The 22,635-nt window shown below is 36.3% G+C and overlaps 4 protein-coding genes and 1 non-coding gene across 6 annotated transcripts; 4 read left to right on the forward strand and 1 right to left on the reverse strand.

Annotated features, from left to right (window-relative positions):
• Positions 1–436: 436 nt before the first annotated feature.
• On the reverse strand, positions 437–2,901 carry LOC116138406 (methyl-CpG-binding domain-containing protein 4-like). Its single transcript, XM_031424114.1, has 2 exons — positions 2,835–2,901; positions 437–1,320 (listed from the first exon to the last, which is right to left on the reverse strand). The coding sequence occupies exons 1-2, from the start codon at positions 2,871–2,873 to the stop codon at positions 778–780; spliced, it is 582 nt and encodes a 193-aa protein (XP_031279974.1). The 5' UTR covers positions 2,874–2,901; the 3' UTR covers positions 437–777.
• A 2,155-nt stretch (positions 2,902–5,056) lies between these two features.
• Positions 5,057–9,040, forward strand: LOC116138320 (putative E3 ubiquitin-protein ligase RF298). 2 transcript variants are annotated; one of them, XM_031424034.1, is made up of 4 exons: positions 5,057–5,243; positions 5,489–5,531; positions 5,803–7,847; positions 8,320–9,040. In XM_031424034.1, exons 3-4 carry the CDS (start codon positions 5,871–5,873, stop codon positions 8,863–8,865), a joined length of 2,523 nt encoding a protein of 840 aa, XP_031279894.1. In that variant the 5' UTR covers positions 5,057–5,243; positions 5,489–5,531; positions 5,803–5,870; the 3' UTR covers positions 8,866–9,040. The 2 variants fall into 2 exon arrangements, with proteins under 2 accessions (XP_031279894.1, XP_031279895.1); XM_031424035.1 differs by having other exon boundaries at positions 5,816–7,847.
• A 623-nt stretch (positions 9,041–9,663) lies between these two features.
• On the forward strand, positions 9,664–9,745 carry TRNAS-UGA. The gene has a single exon. It is a non-coding gene; the product is annotated as a tRNA-Ser (tRNA).
• A 1,670-nt stretch (positions 9,746–11,415) lies between these two features.
• Positions 11,416–14,806, forward strand: LOC116138380. The gene is made up of 4 exons (XM_031424087.1): positions 11,416–12,556; positions 13,798–14,005; positions 14,104–14,233; positions 14,314–14,806. The coding sequence occupies exons 1-4, from the start codon at positions 11,625–11,627 to the stop codon at positions 14,583–14,585; spliced, it is 1,542 nt and encodes a 513-aa protein (XP_031279947.1). The 5' UTR covers positions 11,416–11,624; the 3' UTR covers positions 14,586–14,806.
• Positions 14,807–19,215: 4,409 nt separating this feature from the next.
• On the forward strand, positions 19,216–20,481 carry LOC116138363. The gene is made up of 2 exons (XM_031424073.1): positions 19,216–20,114; positions 20,157–20,481. Exons 1-2 carry the CDS (start codon positions 19,216–19,218, stop codon positions 20,479–20,481), a joined length of 1,224 nt encoding a protein of 407 aa, XP_031279933.1.
• The last annotated feature ends 2,154 nt before the right edge of the window (positions 20,482–22,635 follow it).

The raw sequence follows: 22,635 nt of genomic DNA on the forward strand, positions 1-22,635 counted from the left end.
AAATAGAGTTGAGTCGTACATTTTTCAGACATGCAAATAGAACCTTTGATCCAACTGCATGTTCATTGTCATTTCTCAGTTGCTAGGTTTTTTCTGTTTTTTTTTTAACAAATATGTATTTACTTTCGAATAAAAAATGGGTTTATCTCCAATGCACAGAATTTTCACTAATTGATTTTTGCAGTATCAAAGCAAACCATTCTTAAATTAAATGGGATGAAAATATTGTCAGCTGACTCAGGAATTATCCAACGCCTTTCATTTTGATCAACATGGCCTTAAATAGAGTAATAGATAAGGGCTTGTTTAAACTATTATGTTCCACCTGTGCCTCTACTCGTTCTTTTACGCTAAATTGGATCACATGGTCCTTGAAACATTAACAAGGATATGCATGCAACCATAATGAAAAAAAAAAAAAATCCTAAAGCAAAATTTATTAACATCATATTTACTACTATAGCATTAGCCACACCATAATTCCACCATAACACTAGCTATTTCTGAGGCCATGGTTCTACCAAAAAATTTAGTCAAATGTTACCACCTTTTTCCCTAATTATCCTTTCTGATAATAGAACAGTGCCGATAAAACAGAAACAAAAACATAAGGCAAGGTGAGCGGTTCAATTGTACCACACACTACTCAACTAAGTCTTGATTCGTACTACTCACAATCGACACATGAGCAGCTCAATTGCACAAAAATCAATTCTCGATAATGTAACTCCAGAAATACGTGGCCCAAGAAAAAAATAAATGAAGGGCAGCTAACAGTTAATCCCCAGCAGTTCCAGCTGAAACAACAGCCTTTGATGTTTTACCTCTTTTCTTACCATCAGCAGTGGCAGAGCCCTTTCTCACAACATCTTCAGGAATAGTATCATCCATTATCTTCGGGACAGTGAAAGTGAATTCTGAAAGGGGTACATCACTGTATTCAGGATTTGCTTCAAGAAATGATGCTACCTCATTACGAGTTCTTAATTTCTTCCCAGTTGGAGTAACATAGTGAGCATCCATTTTTGAGAAATCTCTTCTAAGCAACAAGCTTCTCTGAAAACCTTCAGGGGTCTTTGGAAGGCCAGGCCTGTCAATGACCCAGACTCGAGTGTCATCATACTCAATATCAGCAGGATCTTTGCAGGAAACACCAGGTCTTTGCTCACAAACAAAAGGTTTTTCTGTAATTTTACTTCTAATCTCCTCGTACTCTTCTGCCATATCAATCACCCTCCATTTCAAGCATTTTTCACACTGAGCAGCATATGTATCAATAGACCTCTTAGCTGCTCCTGCTGCTGCTCCTGTACGTGATTTCTGTCAAGTTAATTCAATGATAAGTCAGTAAAATTTCTTGAGAAATTGCAGACAAATCCTACCAGTACACCAGCCCATTGGGAAAGGAAGTTTCATTTTTGTGTTTTTTCAACCAGCTCTTGATGAACGATTGGAAAGGTAAATAAGATATTTATACTGCATATCAATAAAAGACAGAAAGTTCTGAATGAAGTTTGGGCAAGCCCTTATTCTCCTCTCTCTTAAATTGAAAACAACATCAAAAACATAATCAAAAGGCAGGAAATCAACAGTGCAGTCACTGAAGCACAAGTAACCCAAACTCAACAAATATTTCTCAATAGTTATGAACAGATAGGTATATACATAATAGATTCTTCATAAATAAAGCGTAAAGAAACATGCAATTGAAGTCATGGGGCAAGGCATAATCAAGCAAGTAAAACTCCTGCTTCATGTATATTATAAAGTTATTTTCAATTTGGAACCACACACCTCCTAAAAGAAATGGTTCACAAAATTCTTAAAAAATGACCCTGTAAAGGGGAAAATATCCAACTTTACAGGTCAAACTAGCATTTGCATACCCCATGTCTACGCGGAATTAGAGGCAAGGACAAAAAGGAAGCTCAAAATATGAATCCAATCAGTTCTTCCTACCCATAAGATACACCTACGAGAATAGTCACATCTTATTGATATACCTCGAGAAAATATGCTGTTTACTAAAGTTTGCATATCGAGCAGTCCAAACAGACCAAAATTTTAAGTCAAGACATGTTTTGAAATATCAAGAGCAATAAACATCAAGTGCCTACATTTACATGTAGATCAAAACATAGAGTATATTATTAGCTGCATTAGCTCAGTTCATACAAGTTTGGTATTATAAACAAAGATAACACTCCAAAACAAACCACAAATATGCATCCATATAACAAAACGGACACCGTTAATGTTGGTTCTACACATTAACATTATTGAATTCTAATGCTAAGACCCACCGGCATAAGCATCTACTCCAACCAAATTCTTCTAAACTATATGAATTCTTTAAGCAATTCAGTTCCACAGTGAACTAAGACAGACTCAAAACACATTCCTTCAATTAAATTGAACATCTCTGGGTACCAAAACCGGCAATCCTCATTACCTAAAAACCAGAACTTTCTGACAATTTCCTCCCCAACAAAACAAACAAAACGTTGAGGAATCTTCAAGCCTATGGTTCTTCTGGTTTACAGCAACAAAAAGACAAGCCAAAACTCAAAATGAGCCAAACGGAGTTTGTACTTAGGCTCGGCCACGCATACGTTTCTCTCGTTTCCCGAGTCATGAAACATCAAACTAAATAACAACAAAACATTCCCATTTCTTTCTTTTTCCTACTTCTCCCATCTGCATTTTCTCGGCAAACGGACACATTTTAATCGAAATTGCGTATAATTAATAGACACACAACAAAGCAAAATACGAGCTCGTCTGGTAACCTTTTATTGAAAAACATGAGTCGAATGGAAGTATCGGTTTCGTACCTTCGACGTCGTTTTAGGCGTTTCCTGTTTGTCTTCCATTCCTCTCTCTTCTCTCAGCACCTATCGGCTATCTTAATTTTTTTTTTTTTTTTTTTTAAATCCTTTCCTCTCTGACAGTCATATTTGTTTTCTTCAAAATAGGCTTGTTTCACCGGGGCGTTCAATCAGCTATAATAATTCGACACGTTTCAATAACATGGAGTGAGTCAGTTCAAGTCATAGTGACACGTGGAATCGATAAATACAAGAGTTATGGTTGGCTTGGCCATGATTGACCAACATTGAACTGCATGCATCTTAAGCGCGTGGGTCCACATAGAGTCCTAGCAGCATGCATCTCACGTGTCAAGAATTTTTACAAATATGATTTGTCACGTGGCCAAGTAGAGCCCACTAAAATGGTTTTGGACTGTGTTTGGCCTTCGTGTACAAATGACGTATTAATGTCTTAAATTTATGGAATTTCCATAATTTTACATTAATTTTATACTAAATCTGTGGTAAATTCACTATTATGCAAATAGACCGATATAATAAAAATCCAATTTTTCATATTTTAAACATCATTTTTCCTTAAATCATACTTCACCTACATACCAGCAAATCAATGTCACATTAATTAGAAAAATGAAAAATTAGTAACATAATATGTCATAACATGTGTTATGTTCAATTAATTTATCATATTTTTTATACATTTTTATTACTTTATTTATATGCATGTATTCCACGTGTCTTTTAAATATAATGTGGTTTCTCAGACTTTCACCCGTTATGATTCATATATTGTAACGCTCGTTTAAGTTTATCTATAAATATGATTAATTAACATCTAAACAGATTTGTTGATATTAATTCTCAATTAGTTCTATCAAAAAATTGTGAGCCGAACTATGCCGGTTAGTGTTTTATGGTTTTTATTTTTCTTATATGATATGTATATTGTTGAGAAATTTGTATTTTGTAATAATCATTTTTCCTTGAGTGATTATCATAATCCTGTTTATATTAAATGTATTACAAATTTGAGAGTAGACATTATGATCTCTCTCTGCGTGTGGGTTTTTAATTTGAATATATTATTGTCGTTGAAAACAATAAGACTTGTTTAAAAGATTAAGGTACAAATTGAAGAGTTGATCATTGAAATTCATTTTCAAATTTCTCTTGTATTGATATTTAAAAATATATTTAATCTTGATTATGAATATGTTTTTAACAACTGTTTAAATTTGTATAATCTTATCTATAGGGAATAAAATTGGGATTATGAGTAATTAAAACTTACAATTTTTTATTTATTTTATTTTATTACAGTTGAAGAGAAAGAAGAAGATATCTGATAATGTTCGTTTGATCCCTTTGACCCATTCAGATATTTCAGAGTTTACCCATCGAAAAATGAAGGACAAGGTAAGTTTTATTATCATTATTGACTCATAACAAAATATATGAATTTCTATTTCGTAATTTAATTTAATTATGTAAAAATAGGCGGCCAAACATGCCCAAATTGACTTGAAAAATTGGTCACTTCGGGGTGGACTGCTGTAAGGACGAGTACCAAACTTACTGCAAGCTTATTACAAAGTTCCATATGGATGCCACTCACATATTTATCCATTATCTTTAGATTTTAGTTAAAATCATATTCACACAACATTAATGTCTCGACTTTATGTCCTTATACTAAATTGAATGATCTTTCCTTCTATGTTTCAATTGAATGTAGACAACATTGAACTGAATATGTTTAGTGCAATTTATACTAGAACAATATTGATTTTTTAATTTGAAAAAAAAAAATAATGGAATAAGTANTTTAGTTAAAATCATATTCACACAACATTAATGTCTCGACTTTATGTCCTTACACTAAATTGAATGATCTTTCCTTCTATGTTTCAATTGAATGTAGACAACATTGAACTGAATATGTTTAGTGCAATTTATACTAGAACAATATTGATTTTTTAATTTGAAAAAAAAAATGATGGAATAAGTATAATTTTGTGTGATGATTAATTGATATTTAATGCGTAATCTGGGAGTGATTGGTGAATCCAGAGGGAGATTATGGTTGAAGAAAAGAGGGTAAAGGTGAATAAGGTTAGGAAAATAAGGAGGAATGGGCCAAACAAAGGAAATATTATTGGTCCGTGTTTGGCTATAAAAGGAAATCCATCCCACTAACACTACAGTGACGCACACAAACACAAATTAACAATTTAACAACACTCGGCAGTGAAGCAGCAGCAGCTCTTCTTGCAAACGCAAAATGCAGCCACACCAACCACAATGGAGACAAATTACAATAACTCTCTGCTTATTTGTAACGTACTAAATAGTTTTTTTCTCATCAGTCTATTGAATACAAGTATTTTTCTCGTGTGTATCGACCCTTTTTAGGTAAGTGGAATCTGGGTTTGCTTGTTTACCTCTAAATTTGTGGTTTGTGGTTTTTGTGTATTGTTGGTTCATTTGAGGTGGTTTTGGGTTTTAGCGAGTCTGTGTGCTATTTTCTGATGTGGGTTTGGGTATATATAGGGGTTGTGTGTTGTGTATTGTTGTATGAGAGATTTGCTTGAATAGCTAAGTAGGTGTTTGATATCTGAGTAGGTTTGGTTTTGATCATACTGAGTTTTGTGATACAGGATACAGGCTTCTTAGCTCATTGCTGCTCTTTAAGTGATAAAGGTAGGATTTTTCTTTTTATTTTATTGTGCTATTTTGTTATAATGTTGGCCAAGAATCAAAATTGTTTATTGGAGAATGGAATGGTTTGATTTTTATTTTCTTGCACTGAGTTATCTGTTATTTTGTTCATCATTTCCTTTGCACAAAATGCCTTTGGTTTTTTTCTTTTTTACTAATCTCGGTATTTTTGCTATTACTTATCTTTATTTTTATTTTTATTTTTGGGATGGGGGTCATTGTTTTCTCTTTGATGATCTGCTTAATTATATAGGGTTTGTTGGTAGAGGTGCAGCCAGTTCGGGAATTGGGGGATTCCTTTTTGTTCGTAAAAAAGATAAAATGGCTGATGGCGGAAGCAAAGTAGGGTCATCTTCTGTGTCATCCCAAAATAAAGGAAGTAAGAACAAGAGAAAATTATTCGATCCTTCTATAAAGAACCTGATTAACCTTCCCTCATCCCTGACCGAATTCCCACGGTATGAACAATCCTCAAAGAAATCTCAGAACCCATCGAGTGAGCCGGTGTCATTGGGAATGAGGTCCAGTCAGTCTAAGGAAGTAGCCAGAGGAGAAGAGTGTGAATCTGCTGATTGGGATGATCCCATTGTGCGTGCACTTGAGGAACTGCTGTCTGCTGGTTTGCTCGTACTTTTCAGGGATGCAATTATGCAGATTGTTGAGCGTGGCTATAGTGAGGAGGATGCTGAGAAATCCATTTCAAGGCATGGGCTTTACTGTGGGGGTAAAGACCTTGTGTCAAATGTAGTTGATGATGCTTTGGCCTTTTTGAATAAAGGGAAGGGAGTTTATGCTTCGAGGGATGAAGTGTTCGAAGATTTGAAGCAATTGGTTGACTACACCATGCTGGAGATGATAAATGTGCTTAGGGAGGTGAAGCCATCCTTATCCATTGCAGAAGCAATGTGGTGGTTGTTAATGTGTGACTTGAACATTTCACAAGCCTGTACAGCGGAAGGAGATCTGTTGAATTTTCTTGATGGTAAAGAAGTCTCAGGAGAAAGTTCCTCTTGCTCTACACCTTCCCCATCAGGATCAGAAGCACAAACTTCTGTGACGGTTCCTCCAAACACCAAAGAAGCAAATATTCCAAACCCTTCCAATCCCAATCCTCAAAGTTGTCCTGCTGAAACTCTCAAATTTGGAAGTTTCCCAAATTTACCTAACCCCAGAAATAAAGGGAGAGACAGTCTAGTTATGGTGGCACAAAGTGTGGAAAAATCTTTGAGTTCACTTGGGGAACGTGTTCAGAATATGTCCCTAACACTTGCCCCTGAAGAAAGATCGGGAACTGGTCGAAAGGGGAGGTCCAAGAAGGAACTAGCAACCCTCCGACAAAAGTCCTTCCATGGACACACCGAAAAAACCTACAAGGCTTATGGGAAAGGAGCCTTCAAATCAGGCAAGCTTGCTACCATTGGTGGTTTTGTGGTGGAAAAGAGAGTGCAACCTCCAACTGATTTGCCTGCTGTACAACCTAAAAGTGGTGCCTCAAAGAATAGTACAGAAACAGAAGCTATAGCTTCTTCAGCTGATGGAAGCCATTCTGTTTCTACTGGTACTCCACTTGCTTTTCCTGTGCCTGATAGTGCTTCAACAAAGTGCACTATGTCTGCATTACCTGCCCCAAACGTTGAACATGCAGCATCATCTTCTTCAGAAAAACATCCTGCTACAAGAGCTGAATCCTGCGTCTTTCTGTCTCCCATGATGCCTGACTTCTATGCTGGAATTCCTTTTGATGAGTCTTTGGGGAAGTATGTCCCACGGGATGAGAAGGATGAACTTCTTTTGAAGCTAGTTCCTCGGGTGCAGGAGCTGGAGAATGAACTGAACAGTTGGACTGAGTGGGCCAATCAAAAGGTAATGCAAGCTGCTCGTAGGCTTAGCAAAGACCAACCTGAGCTTAAGTCACTGAGGCAAGAGAAGCAAGAAGCAGAGCAAAGTAAAAAAGAAAAGCAAATGTTGGAGGAGAACACCATGAAGAGGCTATCAGAGATGGAGTTTGCCCTTAATAATGCCACTGGTCAGGTTGAAAGGTCTAACACTACTGTACGTAAGCTCGAATTAGAGCATGTTCTGCTCAAGAGGGAGATGGAAGCTGCCAAACTACGGGCAGCAGAATCAGCTACCAATTGTCTGGAAGCGTTGGAGAGGGAACAGAAGGCACTCAAGGATGCACAGTCATGGGAGGGACAGAAGGCTTTGTTACGGGAGGAACTTGCTTGTGAGAAGCTGAAGGCAGCCGAGCTGCAACAGGAAATAAGCAAGACAAGAAATCGCCAGAACCAAGTTGAGGTATGCTTCTTCAAAATGGAAAAATGAAGTCACTAGCTAATCAAATACTAAAACATGTTGTACTGATGAATCTAAGTAGGAAGTGAATATGGCATATTTTTATGACGACGTCACTGGCTTTATTTAGAATATCAGCTTTAATCTTTTTGTGACAGAATCACTCAGTGTGTCAGTCAACAAACTAGAGATATTATATAATTACTTCTCAAAACACGTGCAAAGGGATCTGGGCTAGGGATTTCATAGTTATTCAGTCCCTAGAAAAGCTTATCTAGGCTAGGGATTCATAGATATTCAGTCCCCAGAAAAGCTTATCTAGGCCATATTATATAATAGGTCTGTATGTTCAACCATTGCATGAAACATGCTAATTCAGGAGTTTTCCTTGTTTGAATAAAAATAGCATTGTATTACATGATCCCAATGTCTATGTTCTGTTACTTGCTCAATAGAAACAATAACAAAATTGCAGGCTAGATTGAAAGAAGAGAGGATGGCAAAGGAAAAACTTTGTGCACAGGCTGCTTCCATACGGAAGGAGCGAGAACAGCTTGAAGCTACTGCTAAAGCAGAAGAGGAAATGATAAAGCTGAAAGCAGAAAAAGAGATCAAGAAATATACAGTTGATATAAAAAAGCTTGAGGGCCAGATATCTCTTTTGAAATATAAGTCAGACTCTTGTAAAATAGCAGCCCTTCGAGGAAGTGCTGATGGAGGCTTTGGTTGCTTCCTGCCTGGTGGCAAGAGTGCAAGCCCAGAAATGAAGGGAAATCGTATTCCTAGTTTTTCAAGGGAAGGGACAAACTTTCCTGAAAATGTTGCGACAGGAGGTTTAAAACAGGAACGGGAGTGTGTCATGTGCCTATCAGAGGAGAAGTCTGTGGTTTTCCTGCCGTGTGCTCATCAGGTTCTCTGTCCAAAATGCAATGAACTCCATGAGAAAGAAGGCATGAAAGATTGTCCTTCTTGTAGGACCCCAATCCAGAGGCGCATTAATGTGCATTTTCCTAAGCCATAGCGGCACTCACCTTTTTGCTGAAAGGGGGGCTGGGTTGTAACAGCAGCAACTTGAATGTTGTAAATGGATTTATGTTGAAGTTCATCGAGTTGTTGCCTTTTTGTTTGGGTTTTGGGTAATTTATATAGTTTAGAAAAAGTTATTCTAGAAAAGAGAGAACTAGAGAAAAGGAAGAAACAAAATAGTCATAGTTTTTTTTTTTTTTTTTTTGGTAAAAGTATAAGTTAATGCTTTACATAAAATATAAAGTTCGTCTTTGCTATCACTTTGTTCATGTTTCCAAACCTAGAAAATGGTTCATTCCTTTGGTCAGACTATTTGATATTCCTTCATTCAGTGTGTCATTATAGGTTAGGCTTCTTGATTAGATTGGTAGTATTACTGTATCTGTACCGATTTGATCATAAGCTCTAGATGATGTCGTTTAGTATTCCCCATAATCTCATGTTCATGTGTGTTCATGACTCATGACAATTGTATTTCAAGGCATGCACGGCCATAACTCTGGCATGTTTTGGTTAGCTTCAGAGGTTAAGTGGTAACCATATCTGTAATTTTCTTTTATGCATCTGTCTTGAGGAAGCTCTTTCACATAGCCCTATTGTTAATATAAAATTTCATCTTGATGCCCAGTTGTAAAAAAGAAATTCCGATTAGGATTTTTATCATCCATCCCCACTGAGAGATTAGGTGAATGTAGTGTTTTTTTTTTTTTTTTTAACATTCGCAAAATGGTGGGGGATTTTGAAATAATCTTTTAGGGTTTAGAAAGAATCAACGAACAACGTCAACATCAATGTCGATATGTCCGAGTGGTTAAGGAGACAGACTTGAAATCTGTTGGGCTTCGCCCGCGCAGGTTCGAACCCTGCTGTCGACGATGTATGTTTTTCAATTTATTACTTAAAATGGGCTCCTTGAGAAAAAGTGATTTTGTATGAGCTAACACAAATGTGGAATGTGAAAATGAAGTGGTGTTGTTTTCTTTGATTGCTTTCATATTTAATTTGGATTGGTTCTTAATTGATGCGGGCCAATTCAACAAAAACACACTTCCAAAAGCCAATATGGTAGTGGCAGTGGACCAATTCTATTCCACCTATTAATTTGATATCCCGAATTAATAGCTTCTGGACCCAATCGACTTAAGTTTATTATGACAACTTCTCATAATAACCAATACCAAACCCATATTTTTATTTTCTATCATTCTCAGCTCCCCCTTCCCTCATTAATATTAAAAAGTAATACTAGTCTTACAAAGAACCATACAAAGAGTTAAATTCAATATTTGAAATTTATAATTGTCTTTTTCTCTCTCTCTTTTTCCCTTCTTGCAAATATTGGATTTGACTCTTTGTATGATTCTTTGTATATCTCTTTGTAAGGCTAGTAATAGTATTACTCAATATTAAAACATTAATCCCCAAACTGCAAAATCCACTCCTCTTATATGTGTGATTTTTTGAAGTTTATGCTTTGGGCTTTAAAATTAAGACCAATGATTAACTGCTGTAGATTTAACCCTTTGAAATATTAAACTGCTATTATGCAAGTATGGTTGGTGTCAGTGTATGACTTATAATATGAAAATGTCATGTCCAAATAATGCACATTTTCTACAGCTAGATTACACTTGCGCTGAGATTAGTTGCCCTCTCCCAAGAAACATCCCTTCTTTTTTCAGTTTTTTAATAACCCAAAAACTCTATTTATCATCTCTTTGATATCAATTACTCCTTCTTAAGATTAGTTTTAATTTAATATTTATATTATTATATCACAAAGTTTGATAAGTATTTGAATGTAAACACAATAGGTTAGGGAAGCAGTTGAGAAAAGCTGTCTCAATGTAGGCTAAATCTCAAAATAGTACTGCATTTGGCATCTTTCTTCAGCCAGCAAATCCAGCTAGACCTACATAATTGCTTATTTAGTTATCCCTAAACTTATTAAAAATCTTGTACCATAATTTAAAAAAACAATGTACCTCACCGAACTGGTAAAACCCTATTTAATATTGAAACTAAATAATAAGTGGATACAATTATGTCAACTTTTTGACGTCTGCCTCTCCTTTTTTTAATCACCCATCATGGGTTACCTGAGGTCAGACCCAGATTAATTAATATTAATTATCATAGAATATTAATTTATTAAATAAGGACCAAAAAAAGATTGAGAAAGTGGGCTTGGTTGGGCCTGCTGTCTGGACCTCAGATATTAATGAGAAGATGATATGGGGGAACCCACAACAACTCATCTGGGATTTTTATGATAATCCTCTCCAACCATGATCGTGCCACGTATAAACGGCTCCACCAAGGTTGCATGGGAGTTGTATGCGCCGTGTTTCAGGTGACGTGGCGTTCCAAACAAGAATCTTACTTGCATTTGCATGGACTGGACTGGACTGGACTGGAGTTGTTGGACTGTTTTAATTAAACTTTTTTCTGTTAATGTGAAAATCTTAATTAATTAAAACCCCAAACGACATTTGTATACTGTCCAATTAACACCCAAATCCCTTTCATTTCTCTCTCTCTCTCTGTGGAGCAGTTAGCATCTCTATTCAGATCTTCTCTCTCAAGAAATCTGAATTTCTTGTACTTACATATTCAACCCTCTATATGTCTGCCATGTGTCAACAAACCCATTTCCAAGAAGACTCCTCCATTAATTCAACATCTAAATAAACCAAAATTAATCCACTAAACTCTCAAAAAATAATCAACTCTGCAACTTGTTCCCGGCTTCTCATGCCATCTCTAACAAACCCAAAACTCGTTGTTTTCTACACTAACTTTTCCAGAATGCTCAAAATCCTCAACAAAAGAATCAAGCGCCTCTACTACCGTCTCCGGTGGCCGATGCGCCGCCGCTCTGAGTCCAAAGTTGTCATCAAAAAGTTCGGAAAAACCGACTCAAAGTCACAAATTGACGCAAAAAATGAACCTGTTGCAAACGGCTCAGCTGCAGTTCATCCCAATGGTCAAATGGGTGGTTTCAAACCCGGAAGGACGATACGTGTAGCTACTTTCAACGCTGCCTTGTTCTCTATGGCACCTGCCGTGCCTAAATCGGACAAGTCTTCAAATTTTGACGGCGAAAATGAAGATTTTACTAAAGGTAGAAAGTCGGTTGAAGTCAATATAAGTGCAAAGTCTATGAATGATCGTCCAAAGAGTATACTGAAGCAATCTCCCTTGCATGAGAATCTCTCTAAGCAACAAAATTTTTCGAAATCAAAGTTAAGGGTATCCATAAATTTACCTGATAATGAGATTTCATTGCTGCGTAGCCGGCAATTGAGTTTTAGAGAAGACGAGAATGATGCCTCAAGTTCTTCAAGCACTAGTATAAGTAGAATTTTGAAAGGGAAGGGTCCCATTAGATCAAGATCAGCTGTAAGTTTTGCAACAAATGTGGCAAACGGTGATGTGGAAAGCTATAGAAGTAGCAGGACGGTTGTGGAAGTGTTGAGAGAACTAGATGCTGATATATTGGCTTTGCAAGATGTGAAGGCTGAGGAAGAAAACGCCATGAAGCCTCTGTCTGATTTGGCTGCTGCTTTGGGGATGAATTATGCTTTTGCTGAGAGTTGGGCACCTGAGTATGGTAACGCTGTGTTGTCAAAATGGCCGATCAAGCGTTGGAAAGTGCAGAAGATCTTTGATGACACCGATATCAGGTGAGTGATCGATTATCGAGTTCTTGATTAATCTCTGCTTATTGTTGGTTTTCGTTTTTCCATGATAATCATTTGTTAAATGTAAAAGGAAGCCAAAATTAAAATATAATTACTATGGAAAAAGTCAGCAATTATGAATGTAACTTTCAATAAAGTTAAGAGGAACTTTTCACAAGATATGAATTGGTGAACACATTTGTAGAAGTTTGAAGATATTGTTGGATGTTATTATGGTAACAATCTCTGTTCTTCTTATTCTGTGTACTTTTAGATTTCTTAAGCTCAGAGTCAGAAGATGCTTTGCTTGGTGTTCTGCAATCTGTTTGGTAACAAACAGCTGTGACGAATGAGTCGACTGGTCAAAATCTCAGTTACAGCTGTATTGTATAGTGTCTGTCTCTGACCAAATGGCACCCAATATATTTTTTTTTATTTTTTTATATTATCATGTGATTCACCTCATATTGGTACTTCTAAAGTTTTATACTCATCGTTTCTCCTTCTCTCTTGATAAATTTTTTTGTAAAGGGATTGATTGCTGAATTTATTCATCATTATTTTCCCCAAATTACAGGAAAATTTCACGGTTATCTTTAAATTTTTCTTTGGACTCGACTTCTGCGAATCAATTCATATATTTTCCCAGATGACTTCTGACTTTCCAATGTCAGTACAGTGCCTGATTCTAATGAATTAGATCATTATGTTCAAGATCACTGTAGTATCTCCTGCATTTGTTGAAATACCAATTTTCAAAATTCCATATTCCAGCGCCCAGTAAGTTTTAACTTTGTTGGGGAATATATAACTTCTTAGTATCTGTGACAGGGACAGTGACAGTGACAGTGAGACCTGCTGTTAATAGAAGTTTATAAGCTTAAGGCTTTTAAATACTGGCTCTATTTTGCCTTGTTGCAGAAATGTGTTGTTTACTTTAGGACAAAACATAGATACAATATCAAGGTATTATATGATTTTAGGTGAGGTGTGTTAGGTATAGAATTTAGGTGAAGTTTGTTATCAGATGCTTGAATGACCTAATTAGCTTGCTACTTCTTCCTTTTAGGAGTATGAACAATGGAACTTCTTTTTTAATCCTAAGTTTCTATTTTATCATAAACAATAAGTTTCCCCTTCTTACTAGTAAAAACTTTAGATTAGGACAAACTAAATTATAGCAATTTACAGCTTATGATGGATGTAATTTAAGATTTGACTTTGATGCTATCTGTTGGACACAGAAACGTTCTTAAGGTCACGGTTGATGTTCCCCAGACAGGAGAAGTGAACTTCCATTGCACCCACCTTGATCATCTCAACGAAAATTGGCGGATGAAGCAGATTAATGCTATAATCCAATCAAACGAAGCTCCTCACATTTTAGCCGGAGGCCTAAATTCACTCGATGAAACAGATTACTCACCAGAGAGGTGGACAGATATTGTCAAGGTAATAAATATAGATCAATAGTTTTCATTTTAACATCATTGATGTTAGAAACAACTTAATTAATCACCTATTCCTTTCAATGGTTCTAAATGTTATAGTACTATGAGGAGATGGGAAAGCCAACACCAAAGGTCGAAGTTATGAAATTTCTCAAGAGTAAACAGTACACTGATGCTAAGGACTTTGCTGGAGAATGCGAGTCAGTAGTGATGATCGCCAAAGGCCAAAGTATAAAACACTGTCTTCAATTGTTTTCACCTGAATATTCTAATCAAATTCTTTCCTAAAAAAAGTACTTTTTGATGCAGGTGTGCAGGGGACATGCAAGTATGGAACAAGGGTGGATTACATATTAGGGTCACCGAATTCTCCATACAAATTTGTTCCAGGATCATACTCGGTCTTTTCTTCAAAAGGAACTTCAGATCATCACATAGTGAAAGTGGATATAGTTAAAGTAGAAAGCATTGACCAAAGAAAGGTTAGCAAAAGGCAACGTCGACCTAAACAAAAAGTTGTAAAGATAACAGGTTCTTTTCCATCAAAAGGTATATGGAAAACACACACACAAGAGAGATAACAAATTGACCATTTCATTTGATCATTTTAGATGATATTATATGTATAACTATATGTTTTCCTTGTGGCAATGGTAGGGGGCAGATTATTTAGGACCTGCTTCCTTCTATTTATGCTTTCTAAATCATAAACTTTGTGTTGGTTGGATAGAAAATCTGAATCTGAGTGTGCTGATTATTTGATCATTTTTACAGTGTTTTGACTGGTAATTTTTTGACCAGTCACCACCAGTCTCGGTCTTACTAAAATGAATTGATAAATTCAACTGTAATTTATAATAAGGTTTGCTTTGTTTGTTAGTTGTAAATGTTACGTCAATGAGAAAGACAATATGTCAAACAATGAAGTCGTGACCATCACTTCGGGGCAGTGCTTGAATTTTTTCAGCCGGCTTAAGAGGGTCATGTCATTTAACACTGTTATTTAAAAAAAAAAAAAATTGTTATAAAATAATCGATTATTATATTAGTAACAAAAAATAATAAATCCTTTTAATATAAAACAATAGGATTGTTATAAAACAATCAATTATTATATTAGTAACAGAAAATAATAAATCTTTTTAATATAAAACAATAGAATTAACTGTAAATAAAATAAAAAGACAATAAAATAAAAAGACAATACAATAAAATTAACAATACCAACAACTTGATCACGTGTAGGAAATTCTTTACAATGATAGGATGAGATCTAGAGAATACAACCTTAGGAAGAATGTCGAGGCCTGTGTAACACACAGTTTCCTTAAAACAGATTTGCTTTCTTCACTCGGGTGCACAAGGATTTGAGCAGCGTCTGTTTCCCAGGATACAATGATAAATGAATAGCAAGAGAAGTACCACTTTTCTATTCTAACGAACTGAATAAAGTCTTAACTTCAACAAAAGAAAACCTTAAAAACTAGAAAGAAAATAAGAGATTGAAAGAGCTCTCAATTTTTTTTGGTGTGTTTGAAATGAGAGGAAGAACACCTTTTTATACTACTCAAGGTGGGACAAAACATTGAATTCCACCTTTTCACTTTCCAATTCTTAAAACTTCCTCCATTAATCCACTAACCTTTTACCTTTCAAATTCTCAACTTAACCACCACTTTCATTCCCTTTATTTCATTCAATTTAATAAAATATTCCAACAATCCCCCTCATGAATGAAATTTGACAAATCTAGACACAAGACACAGTGATGGAGTTTAAATGGTTGGACTTGCATAGGATAGGTAGGTGTTACCCTTTGAACCTTCCCTTGTGAAAGTATGCTTACTTTACTGACTGATTAGTAGACATGATGTCCTTGAACTAATTTGTCATTTATGTAAATGATGACATAGTTCACACAAGAATCCTCCTTGATGTTATTCAGTCCTCATTATTATGTTTGTTTTGGCCATGAACATACCCCTGGTTCTGCGAGAAGTTCTTAAGAATTGAGCCCTATACAATTCCCTTTAGAAGCGGCCCTACTTCTTTCTCACATAGGTGATTTCTTTAAGAGTAATGCGCATTACTCTGCTCAAAAGCCCGACGCATAAGAATCATTAAAAGCTTTCGCTTAACCTTATTCCTTACGGGCATCACTGTTTCATTTAATCATAGGAGCGGATTGAGAATACCTCTCATAGTGATCTATCTAAGTCTTTATAATTAAGTTGTCTCTTTGAACCTAAATTTTGGGATCTCTAGTCAATTAGGTTGAGTTTCCATTATATCAACGTATTTCATGGGCTTTAGTCCCATTCCTCTTGATGATTTTTCAACTACCTCTCTATTTAACCCTTTGGTTAGTGAATCTGCTAAATTATCTTTTGATTTCACATAATCAATAGAGATAATTCCTGTTGAGAGTAGTTGTCTAATGGTATTATGTCGACGCCATATATGTCTAGACTTACCATTATACATATTGCTTTGTTTCCAATTGTAGATTGATTATCACAACGAATGCAGATTGGTGGCACAAGCTTTGGTCACTTTGGAATATCCTCTAAGAATTGGCGTAACCATTCAGCCTCTTCACCACACTTATCCAGAGCAATAAATTCTGATTCCATAGTGGATCTGGCTATAACAATTTGTTTGGAGGATTTCCATGATACTGTTGCACCTTTTAGTGTGAACACAAATCCACTATTAGATTTGGCACATACAAAACATTGTTCAGAGTTAGCTCTTTCCCAGATGTCATCTTTAAGACCACCCTTCCTGACCTTCAATCTCTAAAGTAGCTGAATTTCCCATGTACAACTTTTCCCCATTCTCATTTGGTTCAAAAGAATTAAATAGTCCTTTGCTAAGCAGACATGTCGAGTGGCTCCAGTGTCAAGTCACCATTCTCTTGGGTTAGACCCAACCAGATTCACTTCTAAAACCACCGCAGAGAGACTTATGTCAGAGACATCCTGAGTAATATTCTTCATAACATTTGCCTCTTTGATTCGGTTTCTTCTCGACAATCTACAATCGGAAGCTTTGTGACCCATCTTGTCGCAATCAACACACTTGCCTTGGAACTTTTTTGGCTTCTTAGAGATGCCTCCTTTTGGCCCCAGCTTGACCGTTTTCTCTATCTTCTTAGAATTAGAACTCTGACCATGCTCTATAACATTTACTTTTACTACTGCTGCAGGAGTAAACCCTCTATTTTCTAAACTTCTGTTGTCTTCTTCAATCCAAAGTCTAACAATGAGTTCTTCAAGTTCATCTCCTTTTGCTTGTGTTTAAGATAGTTCTTGAAATCTTTCCATACGGGAGGTAGCTTCTCAATAACGGCAACTACTTGGAAAGTTTCACTTAGCACCATCCCTTCAGAATGAATTTCATATAAAATCAACTGGATCTCTTGCACTTGACTGATAACAGCCCTGGAGTCCACCATTTTATAATCGAGGAATTGTCCGACCACAAACTTTTTGGACCCAGCATCCTCAGTTTTATATTTACGGTCTAAAGACTCCCATAATTCTTTGGCCATTTACTTCGAACGTACACATTGTACAATGAATCTGTCAAACAATTCATGACATAATTTTGGCACAAATTTTCAGAATGTTTCCAAGCATCAACAACACTGATAATTTAAACATCGTGCTCATCTTCTTTGAGTGTAAGAGCATCCTCAGTCAAGAATCTCGCAAGATTCAAGGTGGTCAAATAGAAAAACATCTTTTGTTGCCACCTCTTGAAATGCATTCCATCGAATTTTTCTGGTTTTTTTGCATGGTTCATAGGAATAGAGGTCGGTGCCACATGAGTTGGTGTGGGAGCCACAACTTGGTTCAACACATCACCAGAGTTTGATTCAGATGTCATTTTCTAAAAAATCCAAACCAAAAAATTATTATGTGCATTTTTGAAAAGTAGTCAAAAGATAATTCCCAAGAAACACTGGAGGGGTCACAAATGGTGCCTCTTAAAATCCAGTCTCCTTAGACAAAATTTCTCTAAATCGTACTGTTCAAATTTCACCACCACACTTTTACTGCACAAGGACTGCAACATTTGGGAATATCAAAACATAATGTTTTTAACAAAATAAACTACGGTTACTAATAAAGTCAAATCTGTTTTAAGATTGTTATAAAAAAAATATTGTTATAAAATAATCAACTATTATATTAGTAACCGCAAATAATAAATCTTTTTAATATAAAACAATAGAATTAACTGTCAATAAAATACAAAGACAATACAATAAAATTAACAATACCAACAACTTGATCGCGTGTAGGAAATCCTTCAGAATGATAGGATGAGATTTAGAGAATACAATCTTAGGAAGAATGTCGAGGCATGTGTAACACACAATTTCCTTAGATCAGATTCTCCTCCTTCACTCGAGTGCTCAAGGATTTGAGCAGCGTCTGTTTCCCAGGATACAATGATATATGAATAGCAAGAGAAACACTACTCTTCTATTTTAACGAACTGAATAAAGTCTTAACTCCAACAAAAGAAAACTTTAAAAACTAGAAAGAAAATAAGAGATTGAAAGAGATCTCGATTTTTTTTGGTGTTGAAAATGTCATCACGTGGGTTGTTATTATTGTCCTAGTCTTTAGGAATTGTTTCTTCTATTTCCTTTATTGTTGCAAGATGTGGTTTATTGTTATTAACCGGGTCTATAGGAATTTGTTAGTGGATTTTAGTACGTGTCAAGATTTGTTATGGTCATTAGCTTGGTCTTTAGTTTTACCTGGTCTATAGGAGGATACATGTCTTTATTTTCTGTTTTGCATGTTCAGATGAGTGCCTAGTTTGGTGGTAGAACGTTGAGTTGTAATGCCTATATATAGGCTGCTTAATTGATGAATAATGTGTCAAGTTAATCCAGTATTTCCTCTTTCATTTAATAGTTCCTCTACTTACATATACAAGTTTATTTTTTATCAGTGGTATCAGAGCTAGAGAGTGACAACTGGGTGAGAAAAAAAAAAAAAAAAAGAGGGTGAGCCAAGAGAGAGGGAGTTCGTGAGACACTGCTGCCAAGAGTAAGTTTAAACAGGAGAGATTAAGTGAGTCAAAAGACAGGGAGAATATGTGAGACACGACAGTACGTGAGATATAGAAGTAGAGCATCAGCTTTGTTCCTTTTTTTTTTTTTTTTTTTTTTTTTTGCAGTAGCAGCGAACGATGGCTTCAGAAAACTTTGTGCAACTTGCAATTCCACGCTTTGATGGTCATTATGACCATTGGAGCATGTTGATGGAGAACTTCTTGAGGTCTAAAGAGTATTGGCAGATTGTTGAGAATGGAGTAGCAGAACCAGCAGCAGGCACAGTCTTAACAGACCAACAGAAAATTGAACTTGATGGGCAGCGATTGAAGGATCTCAAAGCAAAAAACTATCTTTTCCAAGCTATTGATCGCTCAATCCTGGAAACCATTCTTTGCAAGGACACCTCCAAATATATTTGGGATTCCATGAAGAAGAAACACCAAGGAACAACAAGAGCAAAGAGGCAGCAACTCCAAGCACTCCATACAGAGTTCGGATTATTCCGTATGAAACCGGGAGAGTCAGTTTTTTATTTTTTCTCAAAAACAATGGCAATTATCAACAAAATGCGGATTCATGGTGAAAAGATAGATGACGTAAAAGTAATCGAGAAAATACTTCGATCGATGACACCAAAGTTCAATTATGTGGTTTGTTCAATTGAAGAGTCAAAGGACCTTGATCAACTCTCAATTGATGAACTCCAAGGTTCATTACTGGTTCATGAGCACAAGTTGATCCAGCAGGACAATGAGGAGCAAGCTCTGAAAGCTTCAACTAACAACAATGCTATGACACAGAATCAATCAGCAGATCGAGGTAGAGGAAGAGAAGGTAGAGGCAACAGAGATGCATTTAGCGAAAGAGGAGGACGAGGCAATAGAGGCAGAGGTAGAGCAAACAATGATCGAGGAAACCAATACCAAGATAATCAATTTCAAGGAAGAGCAAGAGGACGAGGAGGCCACCACTCGACTTCTTATAGACCAAGATCAGCAAACAAGTTCAATATGGAGTGCTACAGATGTCATCGGTATGGCCACTACAAATATGAATGCTGAACTAATCTGAATAGACAACATGGAGAGATATCTAATCTTGCAGAGAACGAAGAAGAAGTATCCTTATTAATGGTTTGTCATGCAAAGGAAGAAACCAACAAGAATTTGTGGTACTTAGACACAGGCTGCGGCAATCATATGTGTGGAGACAAGTCTGCATTCTCTGATTTGGATGAGTCATTTTGTGATAATGTGAAGTTTGGTGACAATTCTAAAGTGTCAGTTATGGGAAAAGGAAGAGTGTCAATCCAAACCAAGGGAAATTCTACTCAGACCATCTCTAATGTTCTTTTTGTTCCAGACTTGAAGACCAACTTACTTAGTGTGGGTCAGCTGTAAGAAAAAGGGTATAAGATTTCCATCAAAGAGGGAGTATGTCGTATATAAGATGCAAAGTTGGGCCTAATTGCTCAAGTTAACATGACGGCAAATCGAATGTTTCTGCTGTATCTTCAAAACACCACTCATTCATGCTTATCTGCAAGACTAAAGGACGACGCATGGTTATGGCATTTTCGCTATAGGCATCTCAATTTTGGCGGATTGAGAATACTACAACAAAAGAACATGGTGACGGGTCTTCCTCAAGTTATTGCTCCATCTCAAGTTTGTGAAGAATGCGTTGTTAGTAAACAACACCATAATCAATTTCCACAAGGAAAATCTTGGAGAGTAAAGAAGCCATTGGAACTAGTTCATTCTGACATTTGTGGGCCAATTAATCCATCCTCTAATGGAGGTAAACGATACGTAATTACCTTCATTGATGATTATAGTCGAAAAACATGGGTGTATTTTTTGCAGGAGAAATCTGAAGCATTTGTAGCCTTTAAAAATTATAAAGTACGTGTTGAGAAAGAAGTTGGTAGTCCAATAAAAGTTCTTCGTACTGATCGTGGTGGAGAATACAACTCACATGAATTTGCAAATTTTTGTGAGACCCATGGAATTAAGAGGCAACTTACAGTAGCATATATGCTTCAACAAAATGGAGTTTGTGAGAGGAAGAATCGCACTATATTGAATATGGTGCGAAGTCTTTTAATGAGGAGTGGTATTCCGAAAACTTTTTGGGCTGAAGCTGTTAACTGGAGCATTCATATTTTGAATAGAAGTCCCACTCTTGCTGTTCAAAATATGACAACGGAGGAAGCATGGAGCAGACGAAGACCGGTTGTAGATCATTTCAGAATTTTTGGATGTATTGCTTATGCCTATATTCCAGATGAGAAGAGGAAAAAGCTAGATGACAAGGGAGAAAAATGCATTTTTCTTGGTGTTAGTGATCAATCAAAAGCTTATAAGCTATACAATCCTAGCACTAAGAAAATTGTAATCAGTCGTGATGTTGTCTTTGATGAAGAAAAGACCTGGCCATGGAGTGACAATATTGTTAGACAACATATTCCAGCGGATTTTGATGGTAAGAGTGATGCGAAAAGGCAGCAACCTATGGCATCAACTCAGAATGATTCACAAAGCCTACCTGTGGTTGAAGAAGTTGGAGAACAAAGGCCTCAACGAGTTAGAAAAAGACCAGCGTGGATGATAGATTATGAGGTAACTGATGAATCTGATGAGGACCCACTCACACATTTTGCCTTATTTGCTGATTGTGATCCTACAGCTTATGAAGAAGCTATCAAAGAATCAAAATGGCGCAAGGCGATTGATGAAGAAATGGCAGCCATTGAATGAAACAATACTTGGGAGTTGACTAATCTTCTAATAGGACACAAAACAATTGGTGTCAAGTGGGTGTACAAGACAAAATTGAAGGAAAATGGTGAAATTGACAAGTATAAGGCGCGCTTAGTAGCTAAAGGGTATAAGCAAGAGTTTGGTGTTGACTACAAAGAAGTGTTTGCTCCTATAGCTAGGCATGATACAATCAGATTGGTGATCACATTAGCAGCAGAAAACTCATGGCCTATCTTCCAGTTGGACGTGAAGTCAGCTTTCTTACATGGAGACTTGGAAGAACAGGTATTTATTGATCAACCTCCTGGTTATGTGAAGCTTGGAAGTAAGCATAAGGTGTATAAATTAAACAGGGCACTATATGGACTAAAACAAGCTCCAAGAGCTTGGAATAGTCGTATAGATGCTTATTTTTCTAAGGAAGGGTTTAAGAAATGTCCATATGAGCATACGCTTTTTACAAAAATTAGAGATGGAGGAAAAATGCTCATTGTTTGTTTATATGTGGATGATTTAATTTATACGAGAAATGATAGTGCCATGATTGAAAATTTTAAACAGTCTATGATGCTTGAATTTGAAATGACTGATCTTGGAAAAATGCATTATTTTCTCGGTATTGAAATGCTGCAATCTGTTGTTGGTATTTTTATTTCTCAAAAGAAGTATGTGCAAGAAATTCTAGACAAGTTTCAAATGAAGAACTGCAATTCTGTTAGCACGCCATCTGAAGTGGGTTTGAAGCTCATCAAAGATCTTGAAGGAAAGAAGGTTGACAGCACCCTTTACAAG

This window comes from Pistacia vera, unplaced genomic scaffold (assembly GCF_008641045.1).
Source record: "Pistacia vera cultivar Batoury unplaced genomic scaffold, PisVer_v2 Contig340, whole genome shotgun sequence".
NCBI classification, from domain to species: domain Eukaryota; kingdom Viridiplantae; phylum Streptophyta; class Magnoliopsida; order Sapindales; family Anacardiaceae; genus Pistacia; species Pistacia vera.

Coding starts and splice junctions, on each gene's coding strand:
- LOC116138363 (XM_031424073.1), top strand. CDS start 19,216: ATGGCTTCAGAAAACTTTGTGCAACTTGCAATTCCACGCTTTGATGGT. Junction 20,115..20,156: donor GAGTGCTACAGATGTCATCG/GTATGGCCACTA, acceptor TAATCTGAATAG/ACAACATGGAGAGATATCTA.
- LOC116138406 (XM_031424114.1), bottom strand. CDS start 2,873: ATGGAAGACAAACAGGAAACGCCTAAAACGACGTCGAAG. Junction 1,321..2,834: donor CGCCTAAAACGACGTCGAAG/GTACGAAACCGA, acceptor TTAACTTGACAG/AAATCACGTACAGGAGCAGC.
- LOC116138380 (XM_031424087.1), top strand. CDS start 11,625: ATGCCATCTCTAACAAACCCAAAACTCGTTGTTTTCTACACTAACTTT. Junction 12,557..13,797: donor TTTGATGACACCGATATCAG/GTGAGTGATCGA, acceptor TGTTGGACACAG/AAACGTTCTTAAGGTCACGG. Junction 14,234..14,313: donor GATGATCGCCAAAGGCCAAA/GTATAAAACACT, acceptor TTTTTGATGCAG/GTGTGCAGGGGACATGCAAG.
- LOC116138320 (XM_031424034.1), top strand. CDS start 5,871: ATGGCTGATGGCGGAAGCAAAGTAGGGTCATCTTCTGTGTCATCCCAA. Junction 7,848..8,319: donor ATCGCCAGAACCAAGTTGAG/GTATGCTTCTTC, acceptor ACAAAATTGCAG/GCTAGATTGAAAGAAGAGAG.